This window comes from Blennius ocellaris (genome assembly GCF_963422515.1).
Source record: "Blennius ocellaris genome assembly, chromosome: 6".
Taxonomy (NCBI): Eukaryota; Metazoa; Chordata; class Actinopteri; order Blenniiformes; family Blenniidae; genus Blennius; species Blennius ocellaris.
In genome coordinates, this window is record NC_137655.1 from 6033894 (window position 1) to 6051693 (window position 17800).

General features: G+C 43.0%; 1 protein-coding gene across 1 annotated transcript in view; it reads left to right on the top strand.

The window, feature by feature from the left end:
* LOC308131185 (uncharacterized protein) overlaps positions 1 to 17779 on the top strand; it is a 40608-nt gene extending 22829 nt beyond the window's left edge. Inside the window, exons 7-54 of the mRNA XM_080497812.1 lie at positions 561 to 653; positions 777 to 848; positions 3548 to 3592; positions 3683 to 3736; positions 3827 to 3880; positions 4529 to 4582; positions 4678 to 4731; positions 5365 to 5418; positions 5514 to 5558; positions 5744 to 5797; positions 5883 to 5927; positions 6010 to 6063; positions 6259 to 6357; positions 6476 to 6520; positions 6606 to 6704; positions 6789 to 6842; positions 6925 to 7032; positions 7147 to 7200; positions 7280 to 7378; positions 7475 to 7528; positions 7616 to 7714; positions 7802 to 7855; positions 8024 to 8077; positions 8175 to 8228; positions 8356 to 8409; positions 8502 to 8546; positions 8633 to 8731; positions 8826 to 8933; positions 9076 to 9129; positions 9356 to 9409; positions 9527 to 9580; positions 9679 to 9732; positions 9819 to 9926; positions 10267 to 10320; positions 10398 to 10451; positions 12046 to 12207; positions 12335 to 12442; positions 12524 to 12631; positions 12828 to 12881; positions 12968 to 13075; positions 13237 to 13290; positions 13409 to 13516; positions 13984 to 14037; positions 14132 to 14239; positions 14419 to 14728; positions 14811 to 14992; positions 15117 to 15359; positions 16536 to 17779. Coding sequence (XP_080353938.1) covers positions 561 to 653; positions 777 to 848; positions 3548 to 3592; positions 3683 to 3736; positions 3827 to 3880; positions 4529 to 4582; positions 4678 to 4731; positions 5365 to 5418; positions 5514 to 5558; positions 5744 to 5797; positions 5883 to 5927; positions 6010 to 6063; positions 6259 to 6357; positions 6476 to 6520; positions 6606 to 6704; positions 6789 to 6842; positions 6925 to 7032; positions 7147 to 7200; positions 7280 to 7378; positions 7475 to 7528; positions 7616 to 7714; positions 7802 to 7855; positions 8024 to 8077; positions 8175 to 8228; positions 8356 to 8409; positions 8502 to 8546; positions 8633 to 8731; positions 8826 to 8933; positions 9076 to 9129; positions 9356 to 9409; positions 9527 to 9580; positions 9679 to 9732; positions 9819 to 9926; positions 10267 to 10320; positions 10398 to 10451; positions 12046 to 12207; positions 12335 to 12442; positions 12524 to 12631; positions 12828 to 12881; positions 12968 to 13075; positions 13237 to 13290; positions 13409 to 13516; positions 13984 to 14037; positions 14132 to 14239; positions 14419 to 14728; positions 14811 to 14992; positions 15117 to 15359; positions 16536 to 16682 — 4035 coding nt within the window. The 3' untranslated portion in view covers positions 16683 to 17779. The remainder of the gene's footprint in view (positions 1 to 560; positions 654 to 776; positions 849 to 3547; positions 3593 to 3682; positions 3737 to 3826; positions 3881 to 4528; positions 4583 to 4677; positions 4732 to 5364; positions 5419 to 5513; positions 5559 to 5743; positions 5798 to 5882; positions 5928 to 6009; positions 6064 to 6258; positions 6358 to 6475; positions 6521 to 6605; positions 6705 to 6788; positions 6843 to 6924; positions 7033 to 7146; positions 7201 to 7279; positions 7379 to 7474; positions 7529 to 7615; positions 7715 to 7801; positions 7856 to 8023; positions 8078 to 8174; positions 8229 to 8355; positions 8410 to 8501; positions 8547 to 8632; positions 8732 to 8825; positions 8934 to 9075; positions 9130 to 9355; positions 9410 to 9526; positions 9581 to 9678; positions 9733 to 9818; positions 9927 to 10266; positions 10321 to 10397; positions 10452 to 12045; positions 12208 to 12334; positions 12443 to 12523; positions 12632 to 12827; positions 12882 to 12967; positions 13076 to 13236; positions 13291 to 13408; positions 13517 to 13983; positions 14038 to 14131; positions 14240 to 14418; positions 14729 to 14810; positions 14993 to 15116; positions 15360 to 16535) is intronic.
* The last annotated feature ends 21 nt before the right edge of the window (positions 17780 to 17800 follow it).

Genomic DNA, 17800 nt, shown 5'->3' on the forward strand with positions numbered 1-17800 from the left:
GATGTCAGATAAATAATTCTGTCACAGCTCATTAAGCAAGTACTTAAACTCGCTGAAACACTCACAAGTCTTTGTTCTTTAACCATCTAACATTTGATGGAACAGATTCAATAAACTGTGAAAGTCTGGTTTCTTATCAAAATATTCGTACCTCAAATATTCTGAATCTAATTCAAAGAGTCCAGGTCTAATGTAAATAATTCAACTTCATTTAAAGAGTCCTTGTGGAGTTTAAAGAATCCAAATGTTTTTTTTAAAGAACGAAACATCTCGTTTTCAAGAGAAATAAAAATCCCAGTACACTATAAAGTACTCCGAATAATTACTTTTGTTAGAGGTGCGTTTTAAAGGAGTCCAGGCGTAGTTTAAAGTGTTCATGTCAAGTACAAAGAATTAGGTCCGTTTGTAAAAAGTCCAGGTGTTTTAAACTGTCCAAGTCGAGTTTTAAGTGTCTGAATATTCTTGGAAGTAGCCAAGCTCCACTTTGTAAACAACACGGCTCCGTTTCAAAGAGTCTTGTCCAGGCATGATAACACCTTTTTTTTTTTTTGTCTTCCCAGGGACTCCGAGGCCCTCCAGGTTACGACGGAGAGCCTGGTGTGCCAGGTCAGCCCGGTGAACCAGGACCTCCGGGGCACCCGACACACCCGGGGGTGAGTTGTGAGCCAAACACACACACACACACACGTGGAACGTGTGGAAGGAGGCACGGGAAGCGTAAACCTCTCCGGTTGTTTGTGATGGAAGACGGCTAACGTGAAGCGTCTCGTCCACAGGGCCTGGGAGCGCATATGGCTCAAGGGTCTGATGGAAAGACGGGACCCCAAGCCATGTTAAACACCGCCAGGGTAAGAGGAGAACATGACGTAACCCCAACAAGAGAGCGATTGCTTGTAGAGTGAGCTTCAGCACAAGACCTGAAAACTATCTGGGAAAGTAAAAATTAGACCCACTGGCAGGAGTTTATTTAAATCGACATGTGACGAGTGTTTTGTGATCCTTAGTTATACAAACGGGAACAAAAAGGGCTGACCTGATTTTTTTTTCATGGATGATTTACAAACTTCCTTCTACATCAGTGGTGGCTTTTTCCCAAAGATCCAAAGAGCCATTAGTGGAAACACCTCCATTCAATTGTCCCACAGGTTTGACAGGCTGACGACGTTTGACGTCAACATCTGGATGCATTGATTTTTGTTTTTTTTTAATTGACCGACACCAAGATCCTGATGCTTCTGATACAAAACGTGTCTGTTATAGGATCGATTCTCATGTTAAACTGTAGTTGTTACAGTGCGGTTACCTATTTTTTTTCAACTAAGAAATATGTTTGCAGTATAGGTTTGTGTAATAGTTTGAAACTAAGCAGGTTGAAACTTAAAAGAAAAATTGATAGAGAAAGCCATTTCGTAAAATATGAAATAGCTAAAGCAAACAAATATATAAACAAACACAAAGAATAAATAGGGTAACTAATAATTATTGTTATAATAAACCAATTTACTTATGAGTTTTAACACTTGTTCTGGATTTTTCATTACAGACCTACAATTGAATTGACAGTTTTAACACAGGCTGAGCTCAAACACAAACTCCATTTCTTATGACTTTTAAAACTTTTTAATAGAGGTAAAAGCAATCAATGCAGGAAAATGAACCCCTACATTGCAGTTTGCATTATCATATATATATATATATATATATATATATATATATTAAAAAAAAGTTTAATAACCAAGCAAAGATTCAAAACACAAACAAGCTCATCAGCAAGACCCTTAAATATGTCCTCCCATCGACTGTTGACATTATTGTTCTCCAGAATTTTTGACATACATCGAGAGGAATGTTCATGAGCCTTTGTAAAAACGGCCATGCAAAGTCCCTCAAAGACAATCTTAGGATTTGTTGGTATTTACGCCCGTCTCTGTAACAAAACATCTGATACATTGGAATATTATTTATTGCAGAAATGTTGGATATTGTGAAACAAACCAACAAAAACTAAACTCCCAACATAAAAATGGGACTTGAAGGGTCCGTTTTGTAATCGTTTGTCAAACTGTGGAGGATACGTTTGAATCATCAGAATCTTTACTTTACAACTGACAAACACACACAGATCTCGGTCTGCAATTAAACCACTTGGAGGTTCTCAACGTCCACTGCAGACTTTCTTGGTCCATTGTCTTCCGATGACGACGGATTTGACTCATTGAATAAGTTGAGTGCAGATCGAGTCTTCCCAGACTCGCACATCACTGCAGAGTGGAGACGTGGACACATTGAGTCAGTTTTGAAGCGGTCGTTCATGATTTATACTGAGTCAGTTGAGTTTAGACCAAGTTTCTACTGACTCGCAGCCAGACGAGTTTAGACCAAGTCGTTCCTGACTCGCACATCACTGCACAGTGTTCATTTTATTCATTTGACTCACCGAGTCAGTTGTTTAGACCGAGTCGTTCCTGACTCCCACATCACTCCATCATCCTTCAGCCGGGCATTGAGCTCCTCCGCCGGCTTGACGTTTTCGTCCATAGTGCTTCCGTCTTCAGTCCTCGCCCTCTTCCCCGCTCTTCTTCCGCTCCTCCTTCTCTTCCTCCTCCGCGGCTTCTTCCTCGGAGGATAACTCCTTCTCCCCGGACCGTCCCTCTCCGCGCCACTGCCGGAGCGTGCTCACCACCGCGGCCGGGGAGCAACCCACCATCCGGGCCGTCTCGGAGACGCTCATACCCAGCCGGTGGGCCACCACCACCTGGCCCTTGTCGAAGTCGCTGAGCTCGGCACATTCCTCCTTTTCCGCCGCCACTGCAGCGGTGTTTTCCTGCATGGACATGAGTGTTAATTAAAAGGAGGCTGTGCAGCTGTTTCAGCGGCAGGAGGAAGACTTCCGGTCCGGTTCGGAGTGTCCATACGAACCTTATTTGCAGACTGCTCCCAACAGGAGAGGAGGGAATACTGCACCCTACTCCTCAGATGTTTCTAAATAAAAGAAGAAGAAAAAAAAGTCAAATGTATTAACAATAAACGTTTAGAAATCCATTCCACCTGACCTGTGTCTCCTGTTGGTTTTGAAAGAATTTGTGATGAATCAAAAATTGCATATAATGAAACCTGAAATAATATCGTACCGCACGAAGAGAGAAGGACATATTTTGCAACTAAACCGTATATTTATTCTGTAAAAATGATTAAAATAAAAGAGAAGAGGTTTTCTTTTTTTTTCTTTTTCTTTCAAGTGTCAGAGGATGAACCAGACATCGTCGTATAGACGTAATAGACGGGAACTGCAATAATAAGTGCAGCAGAGACATTCTTAAGCATGGTACTCAAATAATAATGCAAGTCTCCATCATAAGGATCCTCAGCTCTGAGATGCTGTCCACCCCAGCCTCCTCCTGTAGAATCATTTAGTGCTTATAAAAGAATCTGATCATCAGGGATGACATGGACCATTGAGTCTGATTGGTTGAGTTTAGTTTCTCAGGGTTCTCTGTTTTACTGAAGTTGAATTGTGTTCATCTGACTCAGTGTGTTGTTGTTCCAGGGGGAGGCGGGAGCTCGGGGACCTCCTGGACCCAGTGGCGCACCTGTAAGTCTCCACATCACATTTTTTCACGAGAGTCTGATCATTTCCTGGAGTTCAATATTCATGGTGCCCCCCCCCCCCTCTCTTTCAAAGGGTCAAGCCGGACCACAAGGGCCACATGGAGATGTTGGAGACCCAGGACACATGGTTGGACATTAAGTGGTTACCACATCATGCTGGTGTTGATGAGGATTGGTGGAAGTTGTTGGATGTTTATTGTCTGACTGTGTTTGTTAGGGAACATCAGGACAGAGAGGACCAGAGGGACCTTCGGGAAAACCAGGCGAAGATGTGAGTGAACCCCCGGCTGTTTGTCTGTTTTAATATTTGATTTTGACACCTCGCTAATGTTAATGCATCATAAACAGATAACTTGTTTGTTTGTGATAATTTTATGAAATTCACAATTAAAACTTAACATATAATATTTATTGCTATGAAATGTTAGTATATACCCACATATTACCATGAAACTGTTATATTATAACAGAGTTATCATGTTATGACATAACACTTTAGTCCAGGGGTGTCAAATGCATTTTAGTTCAAGGGCCACATGCAGTATGACTTCATCTTGAGTGGGCTGGTGCAGTAAAATAATACCAAAATAACATCTTAAATTTAAATTTCAAGGTTTTCGTTGTGTTAACATGATTATATGTTGCTATATTTTAAGTTATATAACATTATCATTTGTTATCAGATGATTTCACTCCTGAACAAGATACAATGTGTCTTAGACTTGATGATTTTGATGTGGTACTTTCTGAACATATATAAAACATATAATATAAAACATATATAAAATATATCAGTTTCATATTGTCATTTCATTGTGAAATATTGAAAACAGGAATCTGGGGAATTCAAAAACTGTTGTTTCACTCCCAAATGTCAAACATTTGGTAATAAAATAAATGTTGTCATGTCTTCACACAGGGAGACCCTGGCACATCAGGAAACGCTGGAGAATTTGGATTTCCAGGATCATCGGTAAGATTTTCACGGTCTAAACTTCATACAGTTGGATTTTGCATGATTTTTCAGTACATGTAACTAATGACACTCTTCTCTGTCTCACGTTTAAGGGCCCAAGAGGATTTCCTGGCACACCTGGGCCTCCTGGCCTCAAGGGTCACAGAGTGAGTAGAGGTGGTAAAATATTAATGCACGTGTTAAAATATTGTCATGAGAATCAATGACGCCAACCTTGACCCCACCACCATGGATAATGAAGCCCTTGAAGATGTGCCTTCCTGGCAAAACTCGAATTGGCAAAGCTTTTGCTTTGCTAAGACCAAAATGAAAATCTAATAACTTAAGACCAAGCTGAAGGTCTTCAATAGTATCAACAAAGCTGTCTTAGTCAGAGACGGTCCAGGTGCTTGTTAATCGGTGACGGCCTTTGGTAATCCGTAATGAAAATCTACGTGAGATAACGGACCAGGAAACAATGACACACCGAAAACACAGTCAGAAGTAGAGGTCAAATGGGTCCACACTGAGGAAACCCCAGGACCGTGTGACAACGCCATCTTGGGGAAGAAAACAATAGGACCGCCCCAAAGTGAGCAGGAAACGATCAGCAGAACAGAAAAATCGGCGTCAAACTGGGTCAGACTGAAAAAAGACCGCCAGATTATCTCAAGATTATATCAGTAGTATATTTTTATGGCTGTACTATGGGGTTAACTAAGTATAAAATGTCCATATTCGGGTCTGTTACAACACAGTAGAAGCTACATGTCATAGATTTTGTCTTCTGTTGCTCTCAGGGCCACAATGGACCACTAGGACAAAAGGGTGAAACTGGAGCTGTTGGATCCAAAGTACGTCTACACAAGTTCTTATTTAGTATCCAATTTTTTTCAACATGATTCCCTCTTTTAAATGAAACACACATCTCTTTTTCTTTATTTTTTAGGGTGCTACTGGACCCCGTGGTCAGATGGGAGGCCCTGGACCTATGGTGAGTCAACACGTGCAGTCTCCACAGAGTCATTGAATTTATAATTAGATTATTCAGTTTGAAATACTAACAAGAAGGCTTGGAGTTTGTGACTTGTAGCATTATCCGCCTCTACAGTGTAAATAAACCTCTGATCCTCCTACCATGTGCATTCAATGTGATTTATCACTGTCTGTGGATCTCAGGGTCCTGCTGGCATGGTTGGGGAGCGAGGGCGTCCCGGACCCGGTGGGACAGCGGTAAGGATGTTACATTCACTGTAAGGTTTGGAACTATCCTCACTGTAGTTCTTCAGTCAGCGTGATCAGTTCTTGTGTCCCACAGGGAAAGCGTGGTCAGCCTGGTAACATCGGAAAACACGGTCCAATGGTGAGTTAGCTTTCACAGCTGACAACGCAGCCTTCCGAGACTTGATGGTAAAACCTCACTATGACTTGTTGTTGGTCACCAGGGTCCCTTGGGTCTCAGCGGACCTCCTGGATACCCAGGAACTCCAGGAATGAAGGCAAGTGCAGTAAAACACCTAACCCAGTTATGACTTTGTCAATACAGTGAAATTTTGTGTTGGGTGTGGGATATTGGGGAGTTATAGCCATGTTGGCCATGGGATCTGTCTATGGGTCTTTTAATCCTGCAGATATTGATTGTATCAGACGTCTTCATGATAATAATAGCAATACTTCATAATTGTCTTCCACAGGGACAACCAGGCCCCACTGGTGTCCGGGGTCCTGAGGGACCACAGGGACAGAGAGGAGAGACCGGTCACCAGGGTAGAGCTGGACCAGTTGGCCTCAGCGTTAGTGTCCTTCTTACATTCACATTCTAAGGACGTTGATGATATTTGGCATAGGCTGATGCTATATTTAATGACACTTTGACGTGATGTTCTAAATGAGGAACTTTTGCCTTTGAAGGGACCCACGGGTACAGATGGAGGCCCAGGTACCAAAGGGCCACTGGTATGTAAAAATTTACTCAGTCTAAATTCTCAAGTAACTCATTGATGACATGGAGGTCAAACAAATATGGTCTACTCTTCTACAGGGTAATATTGGTCCACAAGGTGCAGGTGGACATGCAGGACCATCTGGCCCACCAGGACCTCAGGGAAGCACTGGACAGCCTGGTATCAAAGGACAACTGGTAAAGTGGAACTGGCACAAAAACCGTTTTAACTCGTTATAAAAGGGTTCTTTTGCAGTGACTGTTGATTTTTCTGTATCAAAGGGAGATGTTGGTGTTCCAGGATTTAAAGGAGAATCTGGACCCAAAGGAGAGCCTGTAAGATTTAAACTACTCAAAATCTCAAATCAGTGTTGTGTTTCTCGAACGTGACCAATCAAGATTCATGTTCATTCTGCAGGGTCCGCCAGGGTCACAGGGAGTGATCGGACCTCAGGGTGAGGAAGGAAAGCGAGGACAGCGTGGAGACTCCGGCTCTGTTGGGCCTCACGGTCCCGTGGGTGAGAGAGTGAGTCAGCATTTTTTTTCTCCTATTTTAAACATTCATTTACAACAAGGTCAGACAATTCAGGAAGGGGTTTAGCAATGGATGCCCAGAACCAAAGTCTTGTCTGTTTTTCAGGGATCTCCTGGAAATAGAGGATTCCCCGGCGCTGATGGACTGCCAGGACCAAAGGTAGACTCATGTCTATGTTCACTGTTTGTGGAAGTCAGTCTGCTGGCTCTAACATTGATCTGTCCAATTGTACTTCAAGGGTGCTCAAGGAGATCGTGGCATTTCTGGTCCACCAGGACCCAAAGCTTCTGTAGGAGATCCTGGTCGCACAGGAGAGCCTGGTCTGCCAGGTGCAAGGGTAACACCAGAGTTACATTTTACTTTTGACCATTCAAGACCTATAATCTCAACATCTGATTTGTAAAAACGTGACTTTTGAACACTTCCTGTTCAGGGTCTGACTGGTACACCAGGAGTCCAAGGGGCAGAAGGCAAGCCAGGACCACTGGTAGGTTACAGTTTTCAACAACAAGCTCGACAGTGTTAAAATACACTCACTCCTCATCCGCGGTGATTTAATTTCCTTTCTATGAAGGGTGCACCAGGTGAGGACGGTCGTCCAGGCCCCGCAGGATCCATTGGAAACAGAGGGCCTGCAGGAACAATGGGAGTACCAGGCCCCAAAGGCTTCAATGTAAGATGACAGAGTGTGTGTTAGTAACCAGATGTTAAGTTGTATAGTTCTTGTCCTGCTTCTAATTCAAATATTAAAATCTCAAAGGGTGATCCAGGTAAAACAGGGGAGCAGGGATCTTCCGGAGTGCCAGGTCAAAGGGTAAGCGATGTTTTATGAAGGTAGAATTTTTCATCGCATGTTGTTTTATCCTTCATTGAGCAGCAGTTCATTTCTGCATTTGTTTACCACATCAACCCATTTGACCTCAGATGACCTATACACTATACTGATATGTGACTAGTTTGTTTACCATCACTATGTCTTCAGGGTCCTCCAGGCAAAGATGGAGAAGTTGGTCCCGCAGGACCTCCAGGTCCAGCTGTACGTGTCAGATTTCCCTTTCATTCCATCTTGCCAAGTTCATTTAATTTTTTATTGCAACCACAAATGACTCTCAAATGTTTGTCCCATCTCACAGGGTGTTGCAGGAGACAGAGGAGAACAGGGACCTCCAGGTGTAAATGGATTCCAGGTGTGTAAATGGTCTTGCCAGACATTAACATGGAATAAAGTTGAATAAATGTTCGAGCACATTCTGAATTTTCATTGATTGACTTTGTCCTGAAAATGGATTCTGATCATGACGTTTGTATTTGTAGGGTTTGCCCGGAAATCAAGGCCCCCCTGGAGAGTCTGGAAAACCAGGTGACGTGGTGAGTCCAACTCTCATGAATGCAGCTTCCGTCTATCTCAGACTGAGTTTGGTGTCGTTTCTGTTGCAACACATTGTGTATCTTTTTTTCAGGGTATTCCTGGAGAGCTTGGTGCCGTGGGTCAGACAGGACCACGGGTAGGTGAACGGGATACTCTTTAGTTTGTCTGAGATCTTTTCAGTGTCAATTGCCTGAGACTCATCAAACTGTTTATATTTTATAGGGAGAACGTGGAATTCCAGGGGAAAGAGGAGAACTGGGCCCAAATGGTCTGCAGGGACCTAAAGGAATTCCTGGAGCTCCTGGTCCAGATGGGCCAAAGGTACCATTACTGTGACCTGATCAATGACAAATTAACAAAAAAAACAAAAAAATCATGATCAACCCCAGGTAACATTTGGTGTTTGTCCATGAAGGGTAGCCCGGGTCCTTCTGGAGCTCTTGGTGATGTTGGCCCTCCAGGTCTTCAAGGAATGCCTGGAGAGAGGGGTATCTCTGGACCTCCTGGGCCAAAAGGTGACAGGGTATGTTTGTCATCAGCTTTATATATATACACTCACCTAAAAATGCATTATACTTGTCTCAGTGAGTCCCTCCATTCATTAACCTTCTAGAAATGTATCGAGTAATTAAAAAGGGCTCACTGAAACGTCTGTGTTTCTTCAGGGAGCGATCGGTGAGAAAGGATCAGAAGGAACAGCTGGAAATGATGGCGCAAGAGTAAGTGAAACATTTGTAACACGCTGCAAAAAATAAAGAAGCAAAATTTGTCCACGCGAGACTAAAATAAACTGTACCTCATGGATGTATTCATGTGAGCCCAAGACGTGTCACAGCTTGTTCCAGGAAATTAGTTCCTCGACTTGACTATACAAGTTCAACATTGACAACATTGAGCGATTTCCAGAGCGGAGATCCCAAACCTCATTTTCTGTTCTGTCAACAGGGAGCCCCGGGGCCCGTCGGCCCACTTGGACCTGCAGGACCCAGTGGTGAGAAGGTATAGTATTTTCTTTCTCACACAGAATGACGCAATCGAAGGTTGTGATTGTAGGAGTTGAACTTTTACCTGCTGCCGCTTTGACAAAGAATCTTGGACTCTGTCACTTGTTTACAGGGAGAACCTGGACCCAAAGGACCCCATGGACCACCAGGATCCAGAGGCGTGCCCGTACGTGACACATAGCAGCTGCACATTAAGAATCAATTTCACTTCAAATGGAGGTTTTAAGATGGGCTTTTGTTAAAAATGCTTGTGTTGTTTTGCAGGGAGCGAGAGGAGACCCCGGCCCCATCGGTGCTGTCGGCTTCGCTGGACCGCCTGTATGTACAGTGACGCTGTCCTCTTCTCAAAATATTTCATTTGTCGTTCCTAAATATTCTTCCTGATGTTACCCAATACCACATAGGGTCCTGATGGTCAACCTGGAGTCAAGGGAGAGCCTGGAGAGCAAGGCCAGAAAGGAGACGCTGGGTCTCCTGGACCTCAGGGTTTGGCTGGTGCCCACGGACCCCATGTGAGTTTGTAGGAAGTGTCAATAAAAGTACAAGGAGTTGTTGTTTAGGCGCATTTTATTCTACAATTTATCAAACATATCTTTACATTGAGCAACAAAATCCTGCAAAATAGGCAAGCACCTGTGTTTGTCTCCATTGATCTTAGATTATTTATCACCAAAATGATATTGACCTTATTAATGCCCACGGACACTGAAATGACTGTAAATAGGGTAAACTTGGTTCATTTTGAAGCCCACCATCGGAATTTCAATAGTCATATGCTACTTTTCACTGTTTACATATATTAATTCACAATTGAGAAAAGATCCTGCTGAAGAAGTTGTGGTTATTTTTCAGGGACCGATTGGTGTTGCCGGACTGAAAGGAGGAAGAGGAACACAGGGTGCCCCTGTAAGCTGATTATCTGTTTATTTCATACATCTTCTTATGAGTTTCATACTGGCATCTAAACAGTCTTCTCCTCACAGGGACCGACCGGTTTCCCCGGATCTGCAGGAAGAGTTGGACCACCAGGCCCAACTGTAAGTCGAGCCATGGATGTGTAAGAAAATGTGTCTCTCCATAAAGAAACTTGTCAACCTGTTGACAAGTAGTGTTTTTCACATTTCTTGAAGAGGGTTACCTCAAACAATGAACAATGGTCATTTTACTGGACTCTACATTTCTCCATTCCTTCACTAATATAATAATAATAATAATAATAATAATAATAATAATAATAATAATAATAATAATAATAATAATAATAATTATTATTATTATTATTATTATTATTATTATTATTGTTATTATTATTATTATTATGATGATGATGATGATGATGATGATGATGATAACAACAACAATAATAATAATAATGCATTTTATTTATAATCTCAAAGTGCTACAAGTAAAAAAAATAAAAGTTAAAATCTGATAAAATCACAAAAAGATGCATAGGGCTTTCTGGAATAAAAAAATGTAATCCTTTTTTGAAGGTCTTCAGGGTTCAAGGCGCTCTCATAACATTAAACCAGCTTGAAATTAATATGTGGTGCTTTAGAAAGCTTGATGTGTGGGAAAAGAAACTGTAAAGCCCAAGCTACCACAGACCCATTGGTAGGGATGCACCAACACCAATACCAGGATCGGATCCGATAGTGGACAGAGTCCTAGTACATGTAAAAGATCCCTGATTCAACTCAGTGACTGTTACGTGACATCATCTGTCAGCAACGGTGCAAGAGAGGACGAGCAATGCCAATGGTTTGGAGATTCTTTATAATCAATGAGAATGACAAAATTAAGACAGACTGTAAATTATGTTGTGTCATCAAGAAGATTTGAAAAAGGGTTCATACAATGCCAGCGACTGAATCACCAGAAACATTTGAACCAGCACAGGCTGTCTGAAGTCACTCATTAGTTACTGCTCAATAGATCAGGAGGTTTTTACTCCAAGCCGTGCTACATACTGAAGAGTTTTGGGGCTCACGTACCAGCAATGCTACATGCTAAACATGATTAAAGTATGACTGACACTCATTAACAGGAGCTCCGCCCCATGCCTCCAGTAGTAAATTGGAGCCTTCAAAACTGTTAGAGATTTGCATATCATTGATACAAAGGCTGTGTGGAGGTGGTTTGCAGCAACATGTATTCTTCACATATTGTTTGCCTATGGAGAGTAATTCAGGCATAATGGTAGTTACTAAGTCGAGGAGCTGAGGGTTAGTACTCGTACTTGTACTCAACCTTTAAAGAAGTGGTATTGGTACGTTCCGTCTGCTAAAGCTTCAGCATTATCACATACATGTTAAAGGATCAGAGCCTCGACAGAAAACTCTTATTCCAACACCGTGCCCTTGGATATGAGCTGGAACCTCCTCAAATCTACTACTGACTCCTCGCTCTCCCCAACGTAGATCTACAGCTGCTTCAGTTCACGACAAGCTATGAAGTTACTGCCTGGTATTCAGCCCCATTTCCAATGCTGATTCAGCCAACTATATTACAATTGTGACCAAAACTTCTGTAGAAGCTGAGAGTATCTGATAGCTGAAGTGCTTTGTCTAAAGAGTACTGATTAAGAGTGACATTTCTAACTTCTGTTACTGTTTGAACCATTCTTGCCAGGGTCCACTGGGAGAGGCTGGACCACTGGGACCTCCAGGAAAAGAAGGACCACGTGGAATCCGTGGAGACCACGGACCCCCTGGAAGACAAGGAGAGCGGGGACCTCCAGGACCAGCTGGCAGCCTGGGAGACAAAGGGGACTCTGGAGAAGACGGCCCAACGGTAATCAATGGTTGTTCTTGGATTAAAATGAACAGGGAAAAAAACAAAGCTCATAAGCATGAGGTGTATTTGGAATCTGTAAGATGGCTCTTTTCCTTACATTCTATGTGGTCTTGTTTGGTATCAGGGTCCTGATGGTCCTCCAGGTCCAGCTGGAACTACAGGAATGAGAGGAATTGTTGGTCTTCCTGGTCAGAGAGGAGAGCGCGGCATGCCAGGTCTTCCAGGACCAGGGGTGAGTTTTCCTTTAGCTTCAAGTTTGCTTCTCGCACTGCCTCAGTAGTAAAGATTGTAGTTGCTTGTTTGTTTTCTGTAGGGTCCACCAGGAAAGCAGGGATCCACAGGAGCAGCTGGAGATAAAGGTCCCCCTGGTCCAGTCGGTGTTCCTGGTGCTAATGGACCTCGTGGCGATCCTGGTCCTGATGTGAGCACAGCATCTTAATGGGTTATCGTCAGAAAATCTCCATTATTCTTATTCTTATTCTTATTCTTATTCTTATTCTTATTCTTATTCTTATTCTTATTCTTATTCTTATTCTTATTCTTATTCTTATTCTTATTCTTATTCTTATTCTTATTCTTAATACAGTCGTGTTCATTTTGTCCAATCCTGTCCTCAGGGTCCTGCAGGATCTGACGGCCCACCAGGCAGAGATGGAGTTCTTGGACAAAGAGTAAGCTGCAGGAGCAGAATCCCATTGACAAAAGTCAAGTCCTTTTACACGTTTTTTACGTCACTGACGGACGGTGATCTTTCCAGGGTTCTCGGGGAGACGCCGGTCCAGAGGGTCTGATCGGTCCTCAGGGACTTCCTGGAACTCCTGGTCCTGTTGGAGCTTCAGGTGATGCTGGAAGGCGAGGAGAGCCTGTAAGTTAAAGCGTGTTCTCTGTGCACCTGTTGGATCTATTTGCAGATTCGGGATTAGATTCAGAGCCGAACCAGACGGTCATGTTTGGGTGCTAGAAGAGTTTGTTTTGATTTCCAAAGAGTTGTGAAAATCTTTCTAATTACTCAGCTTTTTTTTATAGGGTTCAAGAGGGCCTCAGGGCCCACCTGGCTCAGCTGGAAAGAGAGGTTTAGTGGTGAGTGTCCGTCAACAGGCCACTTCTTGGTTTGATTAAATCAATGTCCTCATAGGCTGGTGTCTGTGAAGAACTGGAGACAAAATCAGGACATTAATCTTATTGGTTTTCTTTAAAGGGACCCCAAGGACCAAGAGGAGATAAGGGTGATCTTGGTGATCATGGAGAAAGAGGACAGAAGGGACACAGAGGGTTCACTGGCTTGCAGGGTCTTCCTGGACCTCCAGTAAGTTACAGACGAATCACATTATGCAGATGGTCTTATGCATATTGCAGATGGAGCCAGCCTCCATGATTGTTATCCACTTTGCTCAAAAAGTCACATCTTGGCAATGTACACACAAAAAATAGCTTAAAATCCTTTTATTTTTTATGTTCCAGATGTATTGTGTTAACCAAGTACACCCCAATTGAAAAACCCAATACACAAGTGAATGAGTTTGAAGGCTCTCAAGGTTCTCAGTTGGATCAGTAATACAAAGTGACATATGACAGGTTTTCAGGGCTGTATGTTGATTGTTGATTTTCTACACCAAGGTCCAGAAACTTGACCTTTTTGCTTCAAAACGTGTCTAGCAACAATTAAATAAGATAAATCTTGTTGAGATCCTGCTTGATTATTAACCAACAGGTTATAGTAATCAAGTTCAATTCCATCTGAAAGACTAACGATTGTTTCTTTGCTATTTTTAGGGTACCACTGGTGAGCAGGGAGCTACAGGAATCGTTGGACCAAGTGGTCCGAGGGTAAATGTTCCACTTCCATTTGTTTCTGAAGAATTTTCTTCAGAGATCATTTCATAGCTTTATCTGACAGCTCTTTACATTTTAAACAACTTAGGGACCCCCAGGACCTATTGGGCCCTCTGGAAAGGAAGGCTACATGGGACAGTCGGGACCAATGGGACCTCCAGGAACCCGTGGACTCAGTGGAGAGATCGGACCAGAGGTATTGTCTTATTGCAGTGACGCCCAACTGGGGGTGGCAAAGATTCATGGGGGGGGCAGAAAGCCCTCTCGAATTTAAGTGCTCACAATTCTATCTATGTCTTTTGTCATTTACGTCACAAAACTCAAAACTGTGGGAGAAGACCACAAAGAATAAACATTTTATACTTTACACGACAGGGCCCTCCAGGAGAAACTGGACCTCCAGGCCTTCCTGGTCCTCCAGGACCGCCCATGGCAGCCATGGATGACCTCTTTGGAGGCCCTCACGACTACGACTCTGGGCCTCCTCCTCCTCCCGAGTTCAGTGAGGACGAAGCAATGCCCAACAGCAACTCCTCCACCATAGTGCCTATTGACCCTGGCGTGCAGGCCACTCTGAAGGCCCTCAGCAGCCAGATCGACAGCATGAAGAGCCCAGACGGCAGCAGGAAGCACCCTGCCAGGACCTGTGATGACCTGAAGAGGTGCTACCCAATGAAGAAGAGCGGTGAGTTTTATTGGTCGGTTCACAATGCCACTTAGCTTTTCCCACTAAAAGCTTCAGTCACACGTCTCCTGTCATTCTACAGGCGAGTACTGGGTGGATCCAAACCAAGGCAGTGCAGAGGATGCCATCAAAGTGCACTGCAACATGGACACCGGAGAGACCTGCATCTCCGCCAACCCATCCAGCATTCCTCGTAAAGGCTGGTGGAGCTCCTCCAGGAACAAGCCAGTGTGGTTTGGGGCCGACATGAACAGAGGAACACATGTGAGCAGTTACAGTTTAATGAGGGAGAAAGAGGCGCATGAAGAATAACAACAACAAAAAAGTGTTACAAGCCAGTGCTTTGGGAGTAAATGCTTGTTTTTGTTTTGTTTTTTTGTATTTCTAGTTTACGTATGGCAACAAAGATCAGCCTGCCAACTCCATCACGGTGCAGATGACCTTCATCCGCCTGCTCTCCAAGGAGGCGTCCCAGTCCATCACCTACCACTGCAAGAACTCGGTTGGCTACAAGGACACCAGGGCGGGCAACTTGAAGAAAGCCGTCATCCTCAAAGGCTCCAATGACCTGGAGCTGAAAGCAGAGGGAAACAACCGCTTCAGATACACTGTGGTGGAAGATTCCTGCTCGGTGAGTTCTTATCTTCAGACCGAGAGTCTGCTGTCCGAACTGTTACACACTTTTTTTTTTTATTAATGGCTGAGATAGGAAATACATTTCGAATCACAAATAGCCTTGTTTCTTACCTGCAGTAAGACACTATTGAACACTGGTTTGCAGCAAATAGAGATAATCACATGTCGAGATAAAGTATTTTATCTATTCTGGTTCTATACTGGATCTCAAGAGGTTTACAAACTGTGGCTCTTCAGCCCCCCCTATAGTGGCTCTCTGGAACCTTTATTCATTGATATGTAAAGAAATTAATTTCTATTGTTTTAACGTTTTTTTGCTAAGTTAAATATTACTTAAGAGTAGTGAACACAACACAACACAACACAACACAACACAACACAACACAACACGTGAAAGCTGTCATTAGCCTCAAAGCCATGCTGTCAGGGTGACTTTGTAAAAAACACCCAAAATGCAACAACTATAGGAGAAGACACCTTTTCCAAGACATTTCACTGTATTTTGCACCAGAAAATTTCATTAAAGGGGTCATATTATATCGTTTTTCAACCCTTCCAAATGAGCCTCATTGGTCCAAAAAAATTTGTATTCAAAGTTTATTGCTTCTCCTTGATAGTCATCCATTTAGATACTGGATCATATAAGCGACATTCAGAATCTGCTGTGTCTGTATGAGCTGGACTGGCTCCGCCCACACATCTTGAGAGGAGGAGGAAGTACTTCCTCTTGTGGTGCCATGTTCCAGAGCAGAGCTGCCTAATTGTGGGAGGAGTCAAAGAGAGGGCCTACCTTGATTGGGATTGGCTAAACCCCCATTGACAGTATATTGGGTTTGATTTCTGATTGGCTGGTTGGAGCAACACACTTTTTAAAAGTTGAAACAAGCCAGAGAGTGAGAAGACACACTTTCTTCACTTCTGGGGCGTCGCTTATGCGGACGATCATTACTGTTGTAAAACTATTACAAAGTGAATTTTACACAATATGACCCCTTGGCTTCACATCGAAATTGTAGTTATTTTCCATACTAATTATTTGGTTTCGTGAAAATATTGTCATTGTCACCATGTATTCCCTGTGCCACAATGAAGACCAACTGCAAAGTAAAAATTTAAACATTGGTATTAAAAAATAAACTTGTGACTGACTCTGGTTGTTTCTTTTTCACAGCAAGCAAATGGCCAGTGGGGGAAGACAGTGTTTGAGTACAGGACACAGAAAACTGCCAGACTTCCCATTGTGGATTTGGCCCCTGTGGACATTGGTGGCCCGGATCAGGAGTTCGGCATTGACATCGGACCCGTGTGCTTCTTGTAGAGTCGACATCGGGATGGGGGAGGGGGGAGGGGGGGGCACCGAGGAGACTATTGAACTGCCAGCTGACCCACTCAGCCACACTGTACATACGAGTACTGAGGACTATTGTGGCCCTGTGGCAAGATATTTATTGTGCCTTTCAACCCAGTTCAAAGATTTGTAAGTTAGTATGAATGTTTGGAATTTACATAAAGAGGTTAAAAAAAACAACACCATTTGGTTAAAATCTGAATCATTCCTTTGTCTTATTGTGTATGTTTGACTTTAAGATCCCACACTTACTCAGCGAAACATTGCCAAATGATATTAAAGAAGCTTTAAAATGTTGCGTAGAACTGCTGTTAATACGCTCAGAATAATTCCGTGAAGTCAAATGTCCCATTGCAACTCATTCTTACAGATTTGTCTATTCTTTTTTTGATTATTATTATGTACTTTAATTCATAATGGTGGTGCTATTGAGGCAAACAGCCGCTGATACGTCAGCTGGTACGAGCTTTTTTTTTTTTTCTTCTTCTTCTTCTTCTTCTTCTTCTTCCTCCAGACAAGTTTGTGATGACCCGATGACCCAGCGGCTCTGTACCGACCTCGAACCCTCGCCACGCGTCAGAGACTGTCGGTCACTCAGTGTTAGCTACCTCGTCACCGAAACCGAGACACAAGCCATGACACTACATGTAAATCTTCTCTTTTCTGTTAGCAGGTGCTGTTTTTGTAAAGTAGTGTGATCCTTGTGCACTTCTCCCGGGCTGCGGTACGGGTTGCGGGTTTTTTTATTTGTTTGAGGGGGGGGGGGGTTACAATAAAGATCTTTCTGTCCACGATGGAGAGGCGAATGAGGCGTCATGTGCGTGCTGTGTGGTGATTTGTAATAAGTCTTCGATTTCAGTATGGTACAGTAAAAAAAAAAAAAAAAAAAGCGAAGATTATTCTCATTTTTTATGCATGTCAGTTCCCCCCATTTTTGCAGTATCCTGGACTTATATGCTCTTGAATTTTCTTTTTCTTTTTCAATAGAATAAGACGGCTGTGAGTCCCTGTTTTTGCTTTGTATTTCTTGCTATGCAACAAATTAAACAAAATGCTTGTTAATCCCCCCCAAGTTCTTGTCACATTAA